Genomic DNA, 21,670 nt, shown 5'->3' on the forward strand with positions numbered 1-21,670 from the left:
ACTAAAAGGAACACAGGTGCATGTACATAAGTCATTAAAATGATACGGACAGATACAGAAAAGAATTCAGGCAGCTATTGGAATGCTGGCCCTTCCATGAAGTAACTATCATGCCCAAGACAAACGTCTAGTTAAAGTATTGTGAGCAGTAGGCTCAACGGATTTAGACAGACATCAGAGATAGTAGGAACTGCAGATGCTGGAGAATCTGAGATAACAAGGCGTAGAGCTGGATGAACACAGCAGGCCAAGCAGCAGAGGAGCAGGAAGGCCGATGTTTCAGGCCTAGACCATTCTTCAGAATAGGCACGAAACATCAGCTTTCCTGCTCCTCTCATGCTGTTTGGCCTGCTGTGCTCATCCAGCTCTACACCTTGTTATCTTTAGAAAGATATATTAGGCTTGAAAGTAGAGCACTACAGATTACCAAACTGATGACTGGACTTCAATGTTTCAATTATTAAGATAGTTTACACAAACTACAGGTGCATCCCTTGGAATTTATATGGCTCAAGTGTGATTTGATTGCGGTCTTCTGGATATTATTGGGAACTGATAAGATACAGAGAGAATCTTTTTCCAGTGGGTGGAAAATCTAACATTAGAAGGCAAAAATTTAAAATTAAACTAGGTGTTTCAATGATGTTGGGAAATACTTTTACATGCAAATTATGGGAGTAATTTGGAATCCTCATGTATATAGCAATTAATGCTAAATCAACCGTTGTTTAAATCTTAGGGTGGGGTTGGTCAACTCAGTCAACTGATGGCTGGTTTACAAAACAGTGCAATACCAACATCGTGGATTCAATTTCTGCACTGGCTGAGGTTACAATGGAGGACTTCCCTCTCACTGGAGGCATTTTGACCCTCAGATCAAACCATTACCAACTGACTCTCCCTAATGACAGATCAGTCCTGTGGTCCCATATGGCTATAGTGACTTTCCCTTTTAAATCTGAGATTGATAAATGGTTCTTAAACAAATATGTTAACAAATATGAAGCGAAGGCAGGTATGGAGGATTGTAGCTGCACAAGAAAGCCATACCTTTTCTAGAGCAATTATAATGGAGCTGTAAACGTTGGCCTGGCATTCGGGTGCAGATCAAATATGAATTCAATGAATGCAAGAACGGTCTTGTCAAGTTAAATAGTCTACTCCTGTTCATATGTTGACAAAAGATCTAAAGGACAATGCAATCTTTGTTTTCTTGATAGCTAGCAGTTTCAATGTCATTTGCAGTCGATTGCTTCTGCTTACATCAATTCTGCAGACCTATCTCTGACAATTACTTATCTGGAAAGTGGATATCAATTCTTCATACATTAGCATGTGATTGGGTCTAAGTGGTTATTTGATTAACACTCATTATTTACAGCTACTTATTTTGAATTGCTTTTCCAGTTGAAAATTAGTAATGCTGATTCTTAATTTTCACAAAGAACTTAAAAAATGAAATATGTCATTGAAAAAAATTGCCAATACTGAAGATCTGAAGCAAAAGGAGGGTGGATAGGTTGGGACATTTTCCCCTGGAGCGTAGGAGACGGAGGGGTGACCTTATACAGGTCTATAAAATGAGAGGTATAGGTAAGGCAGATAGCCAACATGTTTTCCCATGGTAAGGGAGTCTAAAACTAGAGGACATAGGTTTAGGGTGAGAGGGGAGAGAAACAAAAGGGTCCAGAGGGGCTTTTTTTTTTCCCCACACAGAAGGTGATGAGTGTTTGGAATGGACTGCAGAGATAACGGTGGAAGCGAGTGGAATTTCATCATTTAAGAAATATTTAGAGAGGTACATAGATGGGAAAGGTATGGGAGGATATGGACCAAATGCAGGTAACTGGGACTAGTTTAATTGGGAAAACTGGGTGGCTTAGGCAAGTTGGGCCAAAGGGCCTGTTTCCATGCTTTAGACTCTAGGACTCTTAACCATATTTATAGGATTCAAGACCATTCAGATTTAACATCCATCTACCAGGGTATAACCTGTGGCACATGTCGCTCACTTCACTTCAACATTGTTTGCAATTAACACAGTTCCTTGACTAATATCCCATGAATAAATAAAAAGGAACTCCAACATAAATGCTGTCAATTCAATGCCTTGATGTTAAAACTCACCAACTCATCTTCTGCATTCTGCACAGACACACTCTTGATACAGATTCCAAATGCAAATGGATGGTCAGGTTCAGTGCTGTTATCTTCAAATCGTAAGTGAACATTTCGAACCTTCAGCTACAAGAGAAATAAATAACTTGGGCTCTTTTATTTTGCTTTTCAGATCTAAAATCTTACTATAGATCCTCCTAGAATTATTGAAACTGTTGCGCAGGCATATGTCAAAAATTATTCATTACCTGTAAAGCACTTAGCTTGTTCCAAGAAGGTGAACCATGATACATAAAACTAAATTTTTACTTACACAGCAGTAAAAGTCACTTCCTGAAAGGACAGTAATCACCTGTCATTGAATGGCACGCAAAAATACATTACCTGTTTATTACATTACTGTGCACAGTGTATATTTTTGCACAACGATTACAAAAATCTGCTTTCACTTCTTTGGAAGTTTGGGATTGCAAGTGACTTTCTCCAGAGGACTCAAACAGAATATTGGAATATAAAAAGTTTACTTCAATTACAACAATTCATTGTTCGCCTGTCACTTACTGCCCCAGATATTTTGTTTATAAAATCTGCTTTCACTTCTTTGGAAGTTTGGGCTTGCAAGTGACTCTCTCCAGAGGACACAAACAGAATTTTGGACGTAGTTCAAATGATAAAGCTGCTATTTTTACTATTTGACACCCCTTGTTTAAGTTAACTCAAAGGACAGCTACCGTGTTACTGGAAGTGGCTAATGCCTGAAAGAATTGTACGTTAGAAATGATATCTTTTCAGATGCAAGAAGGAAAATAATAGTGAAAGATGGGAACCTTCTAAATATCAGTGCAATGTCATTGGAAAATTTGATGTCTACATGAAGAAAACACGTAAGAATCTGAGGATTTTAAAAGTGATTCCAGGAAATGAAACCAGAATCTTGGGTCATAAATGCAATGACAAGCATTAATTAGCTCAGTACACCTAATGTACTTGAATTTAAGTAAGCCTTCAGCAGCAACTTTACTTCTGATATTTAGAAGGTTCCCATCTTTCACTATTATTTTCCTTCTCACATCTGAAAAGGTATCATTTCTAATGTACAATACTTTCAGGCATTAGCCACTTCCAGTAACACAGTAGCTGTCCTTTGAGTTAACTTAAACAGGGGGTGCCAAATCGTAAAAATAGCAGCTTTATCATTTGAACTACGTCCAAAATTCTGTTTGTGTCCTCTGGAGAGAGTCACTTGCAAGCCCAAACTTCCAAAGAAGTGAAAGCAGATTTTATAAACAAAATATCTGGGGCAGTAAGTGACAGGCGAACAATGAATTGTTGTAATTGAAGTAAACTTTTTAAACAGTAAGGAACTACCACATACAAAAAGGCTACATAATTTAACTGAGGATCGCTTATTTATTCTCACAGATAAATTATACAGAAAGCAAAACTTAATCAAAAGATTCCATATAATTAACTTCCATAGATTTATGAACACACACAGTTCCACAAATAGTTTAGCAATCTTTAGATACAATCATAATCAATATTATAATAAAATATATGTCAGATATGGATTTGGAACAACATGTTTCAGTCTATTGTTGATAGTCAGAAAACTGATGAAGTTTTGATCTATAGCACTGGCAAATTGTTACAGCATACATCAGGATTTACTCTCAGTCAAAAAGATTCCTCTAAAAAGTGTGGTAGCAAGTATATTTTTAAAACTCAGTAAAATAAACAAAGGTCTTTCTGGCAGGCAGCCATTATAGTTAATAGCTTTGATACTTCTTGCATTGAAGAAATTTTCCAATGACATTGCACTGATTGTCAAACACAGACAGGACACCTCCTGAAACTGGAATTAAACTCTCAGAAGTAGAGTTCTTCACTCACACCTAATGAAATACAAAGGATTATCTTCAAAATGCTGATGGGGAAAACCCAGGTCAAATTTACTCAAAATTCGCTTGGCCTGACTATAACTGTAGAAGTGGATGAAATAAGATTTATTTTGAGCTTATCCTGATCAATATCATGGGCAGTACAGCTCAGGCAAATTTTCTTCTCACACAAAACCACACACAGAGATATAGCTGATCATACAAGAAACTGGGTAGTGGTTAGGAGTGGAAATAAGAGTTAGCTGAGGCCAATTACACTGGCTTAGTTTCAATTCATTCAAGATGAAAACTACCTCCACACAGACAACAATCAACTCAGGTTATGCCTCCTACAACTCTAAACTATCAGAAGAAATGTAAATTCAATAGACATGATTGATTCATACATATTGATCAGAAACAGCAAAGTACGGTACTGTTCCTGCATAACATCCTTCACTTCAATGGACAGATAGAATATATCAAAATTAAGTGAGATTTTTAAAAGTCACCCACTGCAAAGCAGTGTTATGAAAACAAATGTTAACATGGTTATGTCCTTATTCAAAACAAGCAGATTTTTAATGACCATTTTTCTAACTCACCTCCACATTTTCCACAATCCTGGTTACCATGGAAGCAGTAGCTGAGTACCAGTAAGATTCCCCTTTCTGCTGCTGGTTACTCTGAAATAAAATTCAGTCTATGTTCAAAATAACTATCGAGTGCATCATAAATCAGACAAAACAAACCATTTTAGTACCCACAGGATGAGTGAGAAAGAAGTATACTTACCACAGCACAACAGTCAACATTAATTGAAGTTTCATTTCAGGTTGCTATTGGGTCTATTGCGTCTCAAGACTCAGCCTCATGTTGGAGGATGTTTACTTGAAACCCATTTCTGTATTCTTTTCCTATATATTTTAATAGTCATCCTAAAGTGTTTATCTAATTCTCTTCTAAATTTTCAGTTTCTAAAACTCTTGGTAGTAATGCATGACTTCAAAAAATGTCCGAATACTCCCAATACACTTGCAACAATAATTGCTTTTTTATGCTTCCCTGCTTCCAATCATTGTCATGGAGCATGGCTACAGATCATTCGGTCCAAATAATCCACATCAACAATATTGCCACTAAACTAGTCCCACTTACTTGCATCTGGTCCATATTCCTCCAAACATTTCCTATTCATGTACTTATCCAAACATTTTAAATGTTGTAACAGTACCTGCCACTATACCACTTCCTCCAGCAGTTCATTCCACACACAAACCACTCCAAGAAAATGCTGCCCCTCATGTTCTCCCTAAAAATACACCCATTACTTCTTGGCATTTGTAGTCAATTCTCTATGTCTTTCTGCACAAGGGGTTTGCATTCTTAATGGCTTACTTATACTCTAAAAATAACACAGTATGCCTTTCTACTACATAGGTACATGCTCACACACAGATAGCAATGGTTTCTACAGTTTTCATATTTATGTGACAGCATTTCAGTTAACTAAGTATAGTTAACTAGATATTATCACATATGGAAAGTTTGAGTTACAAAGAAAATCCAGATAGGCTGGGACTTTATTACTGCAGCGTAGGAGACTGAGCGGCTACCTTATAGATTTAGAAAATAATGAGGGGTAGAGATAGAGTTAATGGTAGTCGTCTTTTCCCTAGGAGAGGGATTTCAAGACTGGGGGGCACATCTGTAAGGTAAGACATGAGGGGCAAATGTTTTACACGGAGGGTGGTCTGCATGTGGAATTAGTAGTAGAAATGGGTACAATTACAACATTTAAAAGAAATTTGGAGAATTGCATGGTAGGAAAGATTTGGAGGGATATGGGTCAGGGGCCAGCAGGTGGGACAAGGTTAGTTTGAGATTATTTCAGAGATAGTAGGAACTGCAGATGCTGGAGAATCAGAGATAACAAGGTATAGAGCTGGATGAACACAGCAGGCTAAGCAGCATCAGAGGTTCAGGAAAGCTGATGTTTCGGGGCTAGACCCTTCTTCAGAAATGGGACAAGGGAAGGGGGCTCTGAAATAAATAGGGAAAGAGGGGGAGGCAGATAGAAAATGGATAAAGGAGAAGATAGGTAGAGAGGAGACAGACAGGTCAAAGAGGTGAGGATGGAGCCAGTAAAGGTGTGTGAAGGTGGGGAGTTAGGAAGGGGATAGGTCAGTCCAGGAAGGACGGACAGGTCAAGGGAGCAGGATGAGGCTAGTAGCTGGAGGTGGGGGCGGGGCTTGAGGTGGGAGGAGCGGATAGGTAGGAGGAAGGACAGGTTAGGGGGGTGGGGACCAGCTGGGCTGGTTTTGGGATGCAGTTGGGAGGGGAGATTTTGAAGCTTGTTAAGCGAGTACCATTGGGCTGCAGAATTCCCATGCAAAATGAGAGATGCTGTTCCTGCAACCTTTGGGGTGGCATCATTGTGGCACTGCAGATGGCCCAGGATGGACATGTCGTTTGGAGAATGGGAGGGGGAGTTGAAATGGCTCACGACTGGGAGGTACAGTTGTTTAGTGCGAACCAAGCGTAGGTGTTCCGCAAAGCGGTCCCCAAGCCTCTGCTTGGATTCTCCGATGTAGGGGAGGTCACTATGGAAACAGTGGATACAGTATACTACATTAGCCAACGTGCAGATGAACACCTGCTTGATGTGGAAGGTCTTCTTGGGGCCTTGGATGGGGGTGCGGTGGGGAGGTGTAGGGGCAGGTGTAGCACTTCCTGCAGTTGCAGGGAAAAGTGCCGGGTGTGGTGGGGCTGGAGGGGGAGTGTGGAATGGTCAAGGGAGTCACAGAGAGAGTGGTCCCTCCAGAAAGGAGGGAAGGGTGGGGAGGGAAAAACCCCCAACCGCATCCCAAATCCAGCCCAGCTTTTCCCTGCCTCCCTAACTCGTACTTCCTTCCACCTATCCCCTCCTCCCACCTCATGCCCCACCCCCACCTCCTAGCCCCATCCCACCCCCTTGACCTGTCCATCCTCCTTGGACTGACCTATCCCTTCCCTAACTCACCACCTACACTCACCTTTACCAGCTCCATCCCTGCCTCTTTGACTTGTCTGTCTCCTCTCTACCTATCTTCTCCTTTGTCTATCTTCTATCTGCCTCCCCCGTTCTCCCCATTTATTTCAAATCCCTCTTCCCCTCCTCCATTTCCGAAGAAGGGTCTAGGCCCGAACCGTCAGCTCTCCTGCACCTCTGCTGCGTGGCCTGCTGTGTTCATCCAGCTCTACACCTTGTTATCTTAGTCTGAGATTATGTTCGGCATGGACTGTTTGGACTGAAGGGTCCATTTCCATGCAGAATGATGATGACTCTCAGATCTGGAATGTCATGCCTCCATTTCAGTACCGAAGCAGGCAAGCTTTAAAAATGGATGTGATTCCAAGATTCTTGCCCTCATTCCCATCACTGGATATTTCAACTGCACAGGATAAGAACATGAGCAGCAAGCTCATACAGAGCACAGCTAATCTTGCGAAATCCAATTCAGGGAGTTGAAGACAGCACCCACTAGACACACTTGGAATTTATACTGTCTGATCTGTTATGGTGAGTAGTGACATTTTGCCTTGATCCGCATGGGTTTACATATGGGGTCCAATTCTATATGTCTGTTGACTGCACTGCAGGTGGAGAACCATGTCTCTAGGAATTCCTGTATGTGTCTATGTTTGGTTTGGGCTACTATGGTTACCTTGTCCCAGTAAAACTGATGGCTTTCAATGTCTGAATGTACCAATATTAAGGACCCAACATACAGACCAACCAGTATAAATTCCAAGTGGAGTAGAAGAAAACCGCTTTACCTAGCATGGTGACAAAAGTCTGAATGAGAACAAGCCAGCACGGAGAGCAAGTCAACAACCTCACCCACAACCTGATTGACCAATCTTTGCCAAAACTTTGAATATGCTTCCTTCTTCTTGACTGGGACCTCAATATCTCTAGTCATCCAGTATTCTTTAGTCCTGCCAGCCTTGTTATTCACACTAACGGGAACATACCGGCTTCACTAATCAATAAAAATGATGTTTAAAAGATTTACTCTCTCAAAACCTTTTAATCTTGACTTGACCATTCCTTTAATATAATACTTTCAGTGAAGTTAGAGCTGGCTTATTAAATTTTCATCATAATGTATCCTTTACAACAATCAATGACACAGAACGTTAAAACCAATATATGCAACTTAGGTATTTTATTCGTTTTAATTATATGATTCCAATATGGATTCAATTAAATAAGATTTGCATGAATACAAGGATTCTATGATGATAGAGACTTTAGGTAAGTAATTATGGCTTCCTCTTACTTTGTAATTTGGACGCAAAAGCTTTGAAGTTCCAGTGTATGAAGATTATGTTATGGGCACAATTTAATTGTAAATGCTTAGCAGAAGCATTAACCCTTCTAGATTGTTTAAGGTGGTAGACAGCATGCCAATCAAATGGATTGCTTTATTCAGGATGGAATTGATCTTTTTTGGTGTTGTTGGAGCTACACTTGTTCAACAGAGAGCATTACACCACTCTTGTGGCTTGTGTCTTATAGATGGTGGACAGGCTTTGGAGAATCAGTATCATAAGTCACGCAAATTCTCAGCCATCTCAAAATGTATCTCAGTCAAGAACCAAGCTTTCTTAGAAATGTGCAAATACACATTAGGCCACAAAGTTAACAGCACTGGGCTAACTGGATGAGCACTGGAAGGAAGACATCAAAGACTCTCCTACTTGGTTTTAGGCATCTGGTCTCATACACGAAAATACAGAAAATAAAATGGGGAATTTACCAGTATACTCAACACCATTTATATCATCAAAAGGATTTGTAAAGCAAAAATTAAGCTAGTCAAAGGTTTGATGCATTAAACCTTAAGTTAGGCTTCATTTGAAAACTCCTCAGCCTTGGAGGGCACCTGCATAGAAAACAAACTCCTTATATTGCAACTGAATTGCGACTTTGAATTACATTTATCCGGCACCAACCTTCCATTTAGCCTCCAGAGAATCCAGTAGTGCACTCTTTCTTTTTCTGTCCAGTGAACGTTCCATTTCTTCATCAAACTCAGACTGCTTAACTGGCGCACCAATCAGATGGAGTCTAGAGATGGATATTACCCATGGTTCCACATGAGGCCGGTAGAATGGGATCTGCAATGTTATCTTCCCAATAAAACCTGAAAAGTTGCATACATTTTTTATATGGGAAACTTTTTTCAATTCATTCTCAATATACTGGTTTTTTGCAAAACTAGCATGTATCTTCACCTATAAAACTCAAAGCTGGATCTGGGTAAACCAGTGTCCTTAGAAAAAAGCTTCAGTGAGCATTCATCTCTAGCTTTTTAATAGGGTGGCAGGAAAGCACTCAGTAGAATTCTCATCAATTTTACCTTACAACCATAATATTAACTTTTTCACCTCTAAACTAGGAGATGCCATAAAGACAAAGCTCAAACTACATCTATAATATAGATATTCATTGACAATGCCAGCAAGTGTAAGCTCTATACTGACAAAGAAATTACTTGGAAGAAGGTCAGCAACTTTGCTTACCTGCTTTTACCTCAAAAGGTAAATCCAATTCTTTGAGGGCATCTTTCTTCAGAGGGAGGTTTTCTAATTCAACAGCTCCTGCATGGAAGTAAAAATGTAATATTATTTTTAATGCCACTTTGATTGTGCTTATTAAGCGGGGGTGTGAGAATTTTGCCTCATTGTCTGTAGCAAGCACCTCCAAGCTGAATATTTATTGATTGCTGCTTAGTAAAGCTTTGTTTTCTTTGCCCCAAAACTATTCCTCAAATTTCAAACTGAGAAAACCAGACCCACTACGTTAGTAAAATATTTGTGTTACTCACAATGTAAACTTAGGTCATGGGTTGACTAGGAAAAAAAAGTTACAACCTTTAGGTCTCATTTGGATATTCAAGTTCAGAGTCACAAGTAATTTCCCTTCAAGAGACTCTGCAATGTGTATGATCCAAATTTTTATTCCCGATATCTAGTTAAACAATTCAAAGATTTAGTCATAGTGTACAACATGGAAACAGGCCCTTTGGATATCCTAGATACATCATTTGTCAGCATTTGGCCCCTATCCCTCTAAACCCTTCCTATTCGCATACCCTTCCAGATGCATGTTAACTGCTGTAATTGTAGTACCCTCCGTCACTTTCTCTGGCAACTCATTCCATACGTGTACCATCCTCTGCCTGGAGTACTTGTCCCTTAGATCCCTTTTAAATCTTTCCCCTCTCACCTTAAACCTATGACCTTTAGTTCTGGACACCCCAACCCCCACCCTGAGGAAACAATTTTTTTTTTTATTTACCTATCTATGCTCCTCGTGATTTTATAGAACTCTATGATGATCACCCCTCAGTCTCCAATGCTCCAGAGAAAATAGCCCCAGCCTATTCAGCCTCTCCCTATAGCTTAAACCCTCCAACCCTGGCAACATCCTTGTAAATATTTTCTGAACCCTTTCAAGTTTCACAACATTTTTCCTACAGCAAGGAGACCAGAATTGCATACAGTACTCCAAAAATGGCCTAACTGATGTTCCGTACAGCCGCAACATGACCTCCCAACTCCTACACTCAATGCACTGAACAATAAAGCGAAGCATACCAAATGCCTTCTTCACTATACTATCTACCTGCCACTCTACTTTCAAGGAAATATGAACCTACACTCCAAAGTCTCTTTGTTCAGCAACACTCCCCAGGACCTTACCAGTAAGTGTATAAGTCCTGCCCGGATTTGCCTTTTCAAAATGCAGCACCTCACATTTATCTAAATTAAACTCCATCTGCCACTCCTTGGCCCATTGGCCCATCTGATCAAGATCCTGTAGTACTTGGAGGTACCCTTCTTCACTGTCTATGACACCTCCAATTTTGAGGTCACCTGCAAACTTACCAACCAGACCTCCTATGTTCACAACCAAATCATTTATATAAATGACAAAAAGTAGGTGATCACAACAATCAGATCCTTTATTGTGGGTACTGGATATTGTGACCTTGAACATGCTGCTAGATGCACTTTGGTATGAGGAGCTAACTGCACCAGAATACCAGTTTAGTCTCATGGCTTCCTAAATCTTGCTGGAATGCAAAGACTTGGGAGCAGGATTCAGAGGACCAGAGCACGGAAAAAGGCCCTTGGGCGTATTCAGTCTGCAGCAATCAAAAACAAGGACCTAAAGCAGTTGATTGATCCTGCTTTGCCATCAAACAGACTAAGGCTGATCTGACTGTGGCCTTAACACCACCTTCCTGTCTTCCTACATAACCTTAATTGTAAGTAATTTAGCCTTGAATAGATTCAACAATGAGGCTTTCACAGCTTTCTGGGGAAGAGAACCTCACACTCTATTGGCTGTCTGAGAGAAAATAAAACTTCTCATCTCTGTTCAAATGGAAAATCCATTATTTTAAGCTGTGCTCCCTTGGTTCTGGTCTCTGTCACAGGAGGAAACATCCTGCTAGCATCCACCCTCAGGATCTTATGTTGTGATAAGATTATCTTTAATTCTTCTAAACTCCAACAGATATAACCACAACTGGTCAATCCTGCTTCATAAGATAAGTACGTCATTTCAGGAATGAGTCCTCTATTGCAATGACATGATTTTTCAAACTAAGAGACCAAAACTGTACACACAACTCCAAAGTCAGTATCATCTAAGGGTTGTAAAGCTGCAAAGTTTCCATTCTTTGGAATTCCATTCTCCTTACATCACTTTCTGTTGCTTCTTGTAATATTAAAATAATATCCATCATAACTGAGCAAGAGAGTGCGAGAGAGAGAAATAAATTTTACTTAATATAATGCATCAGTTGACATACACCATGCATCAACGCAGAGCATTATCCTGTTAAATTCTGTTCTCTTGCACAATCCTAATTTTCATCGCTCAACATTGGTAGCCATGCCTTCTGCTGCTTGGAACGTAAATAATATGAGTGAAAAGAGGCAGAAAAATGTAGGTTGGAGAATTACAGAATTTAAGACACACCTTAAAGTCTCTCAGTTTGATTAAGCTATTGATGTTAATACTTTTTCACGTGACTTGGGTTACATTTTATATAATAATGCTCCTCAGACTGTTCTGAAATGTTAATGACACCGTATCAATATAGAAATTTTCCTCACCCTTCAGCAAGTTCCCCATTTAATTAATATGAATAGAGGCCAAGGGCTGTTTTGTTTCCCCCTTAAATATAACCTACTTAAATTAGTGGTTGGATTGAAGTTATACTGAAATCAATATGCCAAAGTAGAAGTGGGTCTTAATCACTGGGCTTGTAGTCCAGTACTATATCACCACATTCCCACATTTGCATTTGGTTTAGAAATACAATCTGAGGGCATTGTTTTGGAAAAAGGATCGTCAATTTAAGGAGGACTTCATTATCTCAAAGACAGCTGAGCTTTTTGAATTCTCTACCTCGAGATCAGTAGATACTAAGTCATTTTTTCAAAACTCACTCACAGGATAAGGGTGTTACTAGAAAGACCAGCATTTATTGCCCCTCCCTAATTGCCCTGAAGGCAGTTAAGAGCCAACCAAAATGCTGTGGGCCTGGAATCACATGTAGGCCAGACCAGGTAAGGATGCCAGTTTCCTCCTCTAAAAGGACATTACTGAATCAGATGGGTTTTTCTGACGATCAGCAATGGATTCATAGTCTTCAATAGACTCTTAATTCCAGATTTTTTATATTGAATTCACAATCCAGCATCGGCCGTGGCAGGATTCGAACCCAGATCCCCAGAACATTAACTAGGTCTCTGGATTAACAGTCCAGCAATAACACCATTGAGCAGGGTGTTACAGATGGCAGAGCTTTCCATACTTCCACCTCAACAAAATGGTGGGGAATTGAGCCTTCTTGGTCATAGGAGCTCCACAACAAAACACTGAAGGGAATTAGTTGGCTTCATGAAGGTTTTCCACCCCCGATACGGAGGGAGGTATTATTGGTTGGCATCTCTGTAGTCTCAGCAGCACCACCTTGGAACAATACCCACTACTGGAGCTACAAACAGTTCTACTTAATTGATATTAAGTGCTAGGCACCCGGACAAGGTAGTTGAAGGATGTTATGTTAGAGAGGGGAGAGGAATGGTCACCTATGGATGGTGGGTAAGACATACCAGGGTCATGATGACTACCAGGCAGCGAAGGAGCACCTGGGGGCAGGAAGACCTGTTGCTTGGGTGGTGCACATGTTTGTGTGTGCATGCTGATCCGAAAAGGTGGACCAGTTAGGGATTGAACTCTGTCCCATCATTTTCCCACCTGAGATTTAAGCATATCAGCTGAGAGGTTCCTCCGGTCCCTAGACTCCTCTGGTTAGCCAAAGATTTGCAATTTGGCAAATCTTGAACATAATCGGTCCTCAAGATTCTCATTTGTGAATAGGGTGGATAGTAGAGCTACTCTGGGTCTCTTCCATCCCCATACAGTTTGTGGATAGAAAGGCTACCCAAGAGATGTTATGCCTGCTAAGGCTTTGGAGCTAGAACCTTCACATTCTCCCATTGAATATATTCATTGCTATTATAAGTAGAGGCTGTCAAAGGTAATGAGGAACAGACAGGAAAGTGGAGTATGATGGAAAGATTAGACCAGCAACAATCTTAAAGCTCTCACCTGCTGTGCCATATGATTTATTCCTGCTCCTAAGCCTTACGTTCGCAGAGTCATGAAACATAATACTAGCCAGCTCAGATTTTTAGCTGCCAATAAGTAACAATTGTATGCAGCATAGAAACTGGACTTGGGACTATTTTATACCTCTACATCAGCACACACAGCAATTTAAGTTAAGAGGAGACAAATGTGAGCTCAGTGCTGTCCATGAACACAAACAGGACAGCTCTAAGAACCTGTCAACCCGCCCTTGAATTCTGTATACAATATCATGTCTCTGTGCAAATGATATTTTCAATAATTCAATGAGAAATCTGCATCTTTGCAGATGTAATAGGAAATAGGAAATTAGAAATTATAGAATTGGGTGGAAAATAGATGTAAATACCAGAATTTAGCACAACACAGTGAGGGAAATAAACCTTCAGTTCCCCTTAGTCCTCTGACAGGTGTGATCTATTTCACATTTTATTCATTCACTTATTCCAGATACAAGGAATAAAAAAAAGACACAAATGCAAATGTATAATAACATGGTAGACAACCACAAAGTGGTTAGGTCAAAGTTAAAAATAAAAGGCTTATTTAATAAAAACCGCAACTGAAAAGATACATACACAACATACTCGTGATCAATGTTCTATGTAATATTCTGCATCCATCGTACAAATATCCTTTCAGGGCAACATTAATGGTGTTTATCCCTAAGCCTGAAGTGTAATGTTTCAATGTTCAAAATGCTCTCTTCACACACAACAGTTCAATGGTTAAAATGCGCTTTCAACCTCAATGGCTACATCACAAAGACATCTGATTTTCAATTCTGCTACGTTGTTCAACTCCACGCCTTTTCTCCATGAACTTCAACTCATTCATAAGTCTGCTGCCCCGTTCATTTCCCAGAATATGCCTTTTTTCCATGCTGATCTACATTACCACCCTGTTTCCCAAGGCTTCAAATGTAAAATTGTCCTCCTAGTGTTTAAATTTCTTCACAACTCATCCCACCATAGCTCTACATTACCTTTTGAGTCTAAAACCTCCCCTCAACGCAGACCCTGTGTCAGACTGTGGCATCCTCCTCCCTTTGCTCCAACATTGGTGGCTACTTTGTCAGCTGTTTCAAACTCACCTTTTCAGTTCCTGTAGGAATTTCTTCACAAGTCATTCTTTGACTAAACCTTTAGTCAAACCTCGTAAAATCGCACTCACACCAGAAAATTCAAACAGCATATATGACACCAACATCAGATGTCATGACAGATCAAACCAATCAATTTCACTCCAACAAAAAGAGGAAAACCACAAATCCTTCAACTCAGCCTGCATGGCAGAGCTTGAGACATAGCGCACTACATCATTACAAAGATTAATTATAAATTAGATTATGTCATGAAATTAAGAAATGACCATTTCCGAGGAATCTAACCATTTCCCCCTTGACTTTCAATGGCATTAACAGCACTGAATCCTCCACCAATAATGTCCTGGGTGTTGACACTGACCAGAAACACTGGACCAGACATATCAATGTAGTGAGTTCAAAAGCATGTCCAGTGGCACAAACACAACAAAACTGGAAGACTGAAGGCAATAGATACATGCACATCATCCTGGTTTATACTGCTACCTTTTTCTCGTTCCTGGGTTACAACTCCCCTCCTTAATAGGACTGTGACAGCACACAGAACACATGGACTATAATGGCTGTCAATGTTGTCACTAAACAAATTTTGGTATAGTGTTACTACACTGTATTGAAAAAGGATGTGCGTAAACTAAGACACACACTTCAAGAGTCTACAATATTCTTAATTCATAACCTCAAGTTGCTCTCACCATGAGCAATGATCGGAAACCAGCAGCATTTAATTCTTGATGCTCTTTGTTATCACCACCTCAGCACCATTGATGCAGACAGAGGTGTGCCCTCCACACTGCTTCCTGGAGTTGATGACCAGCTCCTTCGTTTTGCTGACATCGATAGAGAGATTGTTGTCTTTACACCATTGCCACTAAGCACTCACTCAATCTCTTTCTGCATTCTGTCTCTTTGTTGTTTGAGATCCATCCTACTGCAGTGGTGTCATCAACAAACTTGTAAAAGGTGCTGTGGTGGATTTGGCCATACATTCGTGAGTGAATAAGGAGTCTAGTGGGAGACTGAGTACACAGCCTTTCGGGGCATTGGTGTTAAGGATTATGGCGGACTGATTGTATATCACTGTGCTGTCATTTCTGCTTGGCGTCTCCTGCCAGTAAGGTAGGATATACCTCGGTATGGTGATTTCATTCCTGTATCATACAAGCGCATAATATTCTTCACAGATAAACAAATTTGGAGGGAACAATTTTATTGCTGCACAGTTCAGTGTTAATCAGCTCAAATGGGACTGGGATGACGATTTTGAACTGAGGCAGCTCTTGGAGGAGTAGTATTGTCACTGGATTAGCAATCCAGAGGCTGAGGTAACCTTTTGGAGGTCTAAGTTCAAATCCCACCATGGCCAATAGGGGAATTTGTATTCAATAAAGTTTAACAGTGACCATAAAGTGACTGTTGTAAAAACACGAATTTCAAGGGATTACTGTTCATACCTGATCAGGCCTACATGTGACTCCAAGCCCAAAACAATGTGGATAATTCTCAACTACCCTCAGAAATGTCACCCAAGTCATATCAAACTGCTAAAAAGTCTCAAGAGAAATAAAGCCAAACAGACCACCTGGAATTAACAATGGCAATGTTTTCCTTTGGCTACTGACAAAATTGAGAGCACTGTCTCACGAAATAGTCAAGCAACAATCTGACACGGTCATACTCAGAGAATCATACCTTACACGATGTCCCAAACAATGCCATCACCGTGCCCAGATATATCCTGCCTTACTGGCAGGACAGGCCAAGCAGAGGTGACAGTGATATACAACCAATCCACCATAATCCTAAACACCGATACCCCACAAGACTGAGTACGCAGTCTCCCACTGGACTCTTTATACACTCACGACTGTGTGGCTACATCCGCCCCAGCACCATCTACAAGTTTGTTGATGACACCACTGTTGTAGGGTGGATCTCAAACAACGACAAGGCAGAAGACAGAAAGAGATTGAGTGCTTAATGGCTTGGTGTAAAGACAATCTCTCTATCAATCTATACTGTGAGGAAGGGTCAGCAGACCTGAAACGTTAACTCTGTTTTTTCCTTCACAGATGCTGTCAGGCCTGCTGAGCTTTTCCAACAACTTCTGTTTTTGTTCCTGATTTACAGCATCGACAGTTCATTCGGTTTTTAGTCTCTCTATCATTGACCAGTTCCTTCATTTTGCTGACATCGACTTCAAGAAGTGGTATGGAGTGCACGCCCCTGTCTACATCAATGGTGCCGAGGTGGAGATGACCAAGAGCGTCAGGTCCCTGGGAATGACAATTACCAACAATCTGTCCTCATCCACCCATGTTGATGCAAAGGTCAAGAAAGCACAACAGTGTCTCTACTTCCTCAAATGTGGCACGTCCACAAGGACTTTTACCACTTTTTATAGATGCACTACAGAAAGCGTTATATCTGAATGCAAAACAGTGGAGTTTGGCAACTGTTCTTTCCAAGGCCACAATAAACTAGTGAGTTCCAAACACAGGTCAGTCTGTCATGCAAACCAGCCTTTAATCCACTGATGCCATCTATACTTCTTGCGCTGCAGGGAGGCAACCAACATAATCAAAGACCCCTCTCACCCTGGTTATACTCTTCTACTGAGCAGATGTAAAAGTTTGTCTCCACATACAAATAGATTCAAGAATAACTTCCTCCTGCTGTTGTCAGACTTCTTAAATTTTTAATTTAATGCTGATCTCGCTCTCTGTATGCCTTCTCCGCAGCTGTAACATTGTTTCTTTGTTCTGTTTTAACCTAATGTACTTTGTATGGTACGACCTGCCTGTGCTACCCACAAAGCTAAACTTTTCACTGTATCAAGATACATGTGGTGATAATTAAGCAAATCAAAATTTTAAAAAAGGGGTTTTGCCATAAGAATCCTCAACATTGACTGCAGATCCCACAAAGTCTCAGTCTCAGGTTGAACACCGATAAAGGGAACCTCCTGTTGATTGCCACATATTCTTACCACTCACCCCAGCCAATAATCAGTACTCCAGTGTTGAATACCACTTGGAGGAATCACTGAAGCACTGAAGATAGCAAATGGGTAGAATTACTTTGGGTGGGGAGCTTTAATGTTCACAAACAAGAGCACTGATGTTGTACCAGCACCAGAATGGGGTCTGCAGCAAATGGTGAGGAAACCAACGAGAGGGACAAACACACTTGACCTCATCTTCCTGCTGAAAGTGCGTCTGTCCATGACAATATCTGTATGGTTGACCACTCTACAACAGTTCTTGGCAGACGTAGGCCCCTCTTCACATTGAGGAAAGTGCCACACAGCACAATCACCCTGCGAACTGAAGCAGACTTTGAACAGGATTACCAACTGAAGGTAATCTCAATCCATGAAGCACTGGGGGTCATCAACAGCAGCGGAATGAAAATCAGATGCAGTCTACAACCTGGCTGGTATATCTTCCATCCCACCATTACAGTCAAGCCAGGTGGCATCCCTAGTTTGATAAAAAGTGCAGGAAGGTGTGCTTGGAGCAGCCAGGCATAAAGTGTTAACCTGGCAAAGCTGCAGCACAGAACTGCTAATGTGCCAAAAGCAGAAGTGGCAAGTGAAAAATGGGGTTAAGAAATTCCATAAACAATAGATCAGATCTAAGCACTGGAGTCCTACCACACCTAGTCATGAACAAGTGGTGGACAATTAAGCAACTCACATGAAGGGGAGGCTGCACAAATACCTCACCTTCAATGATGGGAATTCAATTCGTTAGTACAAAAATTAAGCCTCAAGCATTTACACCAATCTTCAATCAGAAGTGCTGATCCAGAGTGGATGATCTTGGGGTCCTCTGGAGGTCCTAGAAACACAATTGCCATTCTTTAGCCAATTTGATCCACTCCACATGATATCAAAAAATGGCTGAAGGCACTGGATTCTGCAAAGGCTAATGAGCCTTGATCCACATTCCAGCAATAGTACTGAATTCCTGTGCTCCACAAAATTGCTGTGCCACCAGCCAAACTGTCTCAGTACAACTACAACACTGACATCTACCCAACAATTTAGAAAATTGCCCAGGTATGTCTTGTACACTAAAAGCAGGACAAATCCAACACAGCCAACTACCGCCCATCAATCCACTCTCGATAATCAGCAAATTGACTGAAGGAGTCATCAATAGTGCTATCGAGCAATACTTGCTGAGCAATAATTTGCCTTATTGATGTTCCATTCTGGCTCCACCAGGATCAGGTTTAGGTCAGTTCCTGATGCAAGTACAGCTTCGGCTCAAACATGGATAAATAAGCCGAATTTCAGAGGTGAGGTGAGAATGATTGTCTTTGACATCAAGGCTGTATTTGACTGTGTGGTGACAGAGCCCCCTAGAAAAGCTACCATCAATAGGAATCATGGGGAAATCTCTCCAATTACAGGGGTCACAAAGGATAACGGATATCCTTAATGTCAGAAGTTAGGATGTTCACTGATAATTGCACAAAGTTCAGCACCATTCACGACTCCTCAGATATTGAAAGCCATCTATGTTCAAATGCTGCAAGATCAGGACAATATTTTGGTTTGCGCTTACAAGTGGCAAGTAACATTCTCACCATACAAATGCCAATGACCATATCCAACATGAGATCTGGCCATCACTGCTTAACATTTAATGGTATTACCATTGCTGAGTCCCCCACTATCAAAATCCTGGGGATTACCATTGACCAAAAGCTGAACTGGACTAGCTATAAAAATACTAAGCCTACAAAAACAGGTCAGAAGGTAGGAATCCTGCAGCAAGTGATTCACTTCCAGACACCCCAAAATCTGACCATCAGCCAGGGGCCCAGGTTCAATTCCACCCTTGGGCGATTCTCTGCGTGGATAATCTCCCCGTGTCTGGGTTTCCTCCGGGTGCTCCGGTTTCCTCCAAAGAGGAAGGTTAGGTGGATTGGTCATGCTAAATTGCCTGTAGTGTTCAGGGATGCCTAGATTAAGGGGGGGGGGGGTTAAAGGGGGCTAGGTCTGGGTGGGATGCTCTGAGGATCGGTGTGGCCTTGTTGGGCCAAAGGGCCTGTTTCCACACTGCAGGGGTTCTATGATGTTGATCTACAAGCCAGTCCGGAATATAGTGGAACACTCACCACTTGACTGGGTGCAGCTCCAACAACACTCAATAAGCTCAACACCTTCCACAACAAAGAAATCCACTTGAATGACTCATTCATAAACATTCCACCGCCAACAACCACCAACACCCAGACCCGACATTACTGACATGCAATAACAGTGGGGTGTGTCAGCTATTAGATGCACTGCAGAATTTCACCAAGGCTCCTTCGACAACACATTCTAAACCCACAACAGCTACCATTTAGAAGGACAGGAGTTGCAGATATTCAGAAACACCATTGCCTACAAGTTCCCATCCAAACTACTCACCATCCATACTTGGAAATGTTGCTATACCTTCAACATCACTGTACCAAAAGTCCTGGAGCTCCCTCCCTAACAGTAATGCCTTCCCTTACCTACAAGCAAACTGAAGCACTATGTGAAAGCAGCTCATCACCTCATATCAACAGCAACGAGAGATGGACAATAAATGCCAGGCCAGCCAGTGACACCCACGTTCCATAAATAAATAAAAAAAAATCTTAAAATCTAATTGTACAATACAAATAGTTCCATCATAAAAGCATATCCACAATTCTTTATATAACAGCTTGAACCAATGGTGGCATCTCAACAGATCACCACATGGTTGCTTTGCAGCTGTTGGCTGTCATAATCGACACTTAATGTTATCTGTAGCACCCCAAAACGACTGCAGGCTGCTTCCCTTCTTGGATTTAATTCAACACGATGTAAATTTAGCTTAGAGAAATATCAAGCCAGAAGAGCTGGCCATCAAATTTTAATTTTTAACAAATAGTTTTAAGAAGGGCAAAACAGAGGATGAGAAACTGAAAGTGGACGCGCTCTTTCACAGTAACAGGACCCTTCTTTTGCGCAAGCGAAAGTAAACTATCACGAGAACAGGGCCGATTTTGTCATTGATGAAGATCTATTTGCAGGAGTTTTTCTGCCCAGAAAAGCACGCGAACCCGGCGGTAGATTATTTGGCCAGATTCACTTAAAGCTAATGGTCAGAGTAAGCAACATTACAATAAACTCCTTCCATCACAACTGTTTTGACGAGATTCCAGAAATTACTGCGATATTGTTGATTATATATACACGACAACAGAACAACTGCCTGTGTGACAGGACAAGACTGGTTCAAGCTGCTGATGTTCTGAGTACCTTTCATCAGGGCTATGGAGAGCTGGTCTGTGTTGAGGTTATTTACATATTTGCCAATATAAGTGTTGAGGACCCAGGCTGCCAGCCCCTCCAACATGGTTAGGTTAGACCGGGGCGGAAGGGGATCTGGGTTCAAGATGAGATGGCTATGTTGCTCGATGTCTATCTGTAGTCTCCCTCTCACGCCAGCGGTGCGCTCGGCCTCAGGCTCCCGCAGGCAGACAGACGTACAGCGTTGCTAAGGCCACCGCGCACGTTCCGACTCTGACCCATCAACCGCAGAGTTGAGCATGCGTACTCTGCCAACACCTAGGGACCCGCCTCCTCCAGCGGAGAAATCCGTCTTCTGCTTGAACTCCCTCGTAAAGCGACTCCAAGCGGCACCTGCATGCTTTGCAGCCTCATTCCTTGTTAAATGAGAGGAGCAAATTACTGCTGATACTGAAGCGTCATCTAGACTCGAAACGTTAGCTTGCTGTCTCTCTACGGATACTGTCCGACCCGCTGAGATTTCCAGCACTTTTCTCAGGCCCGCCAAAGATAGCGACCAATGG

At 41.3% G+C, this 21,670-nt stretch overlaps 1 protein-coding gene across 6 annotated transcripts in view; it reads right to left on the minus strand.

The window, feature by feature from the left end:
* The window catches only part of vps13d (vacuolar protein sorting 13 homolog D), a 276,898-nt gene extending 255,530 nt beyond the window's left edge, over positions 1 to 21,368 (minus strand). For all 6 annotated transcript variants that reach the window (XM_048561113.2, XM_059638090.1, XM_048561115.2 and 3 more), the window contains exons 1-5: positions 21,117 to 21,368; positions 9,570 to 9,647; positions 9,000 to 9,190; positions 4,604 to 4,684; positions 2,128 to 2,244 (exon numbers count right to left, since the gene is read on the minus strand). In XM_048561113.2, coding sequence (XP_048417070.2) covers positions 2,128 to 2,244; positions 4,604 to 4,684; positions 9,000 to 9,190; positions 9,570 to 9,647; positions 21,117 to 21,213 — 564 coding nt within the window. In that variant the 5' untranslated portion in view covers positions 21,214 to 21,368. The remainder of the gene's footprint in view (positions 1 to 2,127; positions 2,245 to 4,603; positions 4,685 to 8,999; positions 9,191 to 9,569; positions 9,648 to 21,116) is intronic.
* Between the last annotated feature and the right edge of the window lie 302 nt (positions 21,369 to 21,670).

This window comes from Stegostoma tigrinum, chromosome 28 (genome assembly GCF_030684315.1).
Source record: "Stegostoma tigrinum isolate sSteTig4 chromosome 28, sSteTig4.hap1, whole genome shotgun sequence".
Classification (NCBI taxonomy): Eukaryota; Metazoa; Chordata; class Chondrichthyes; order Orectolobiformes; family Stegostomatidae; genus Stegostoma; species Stegostoma tigrinum.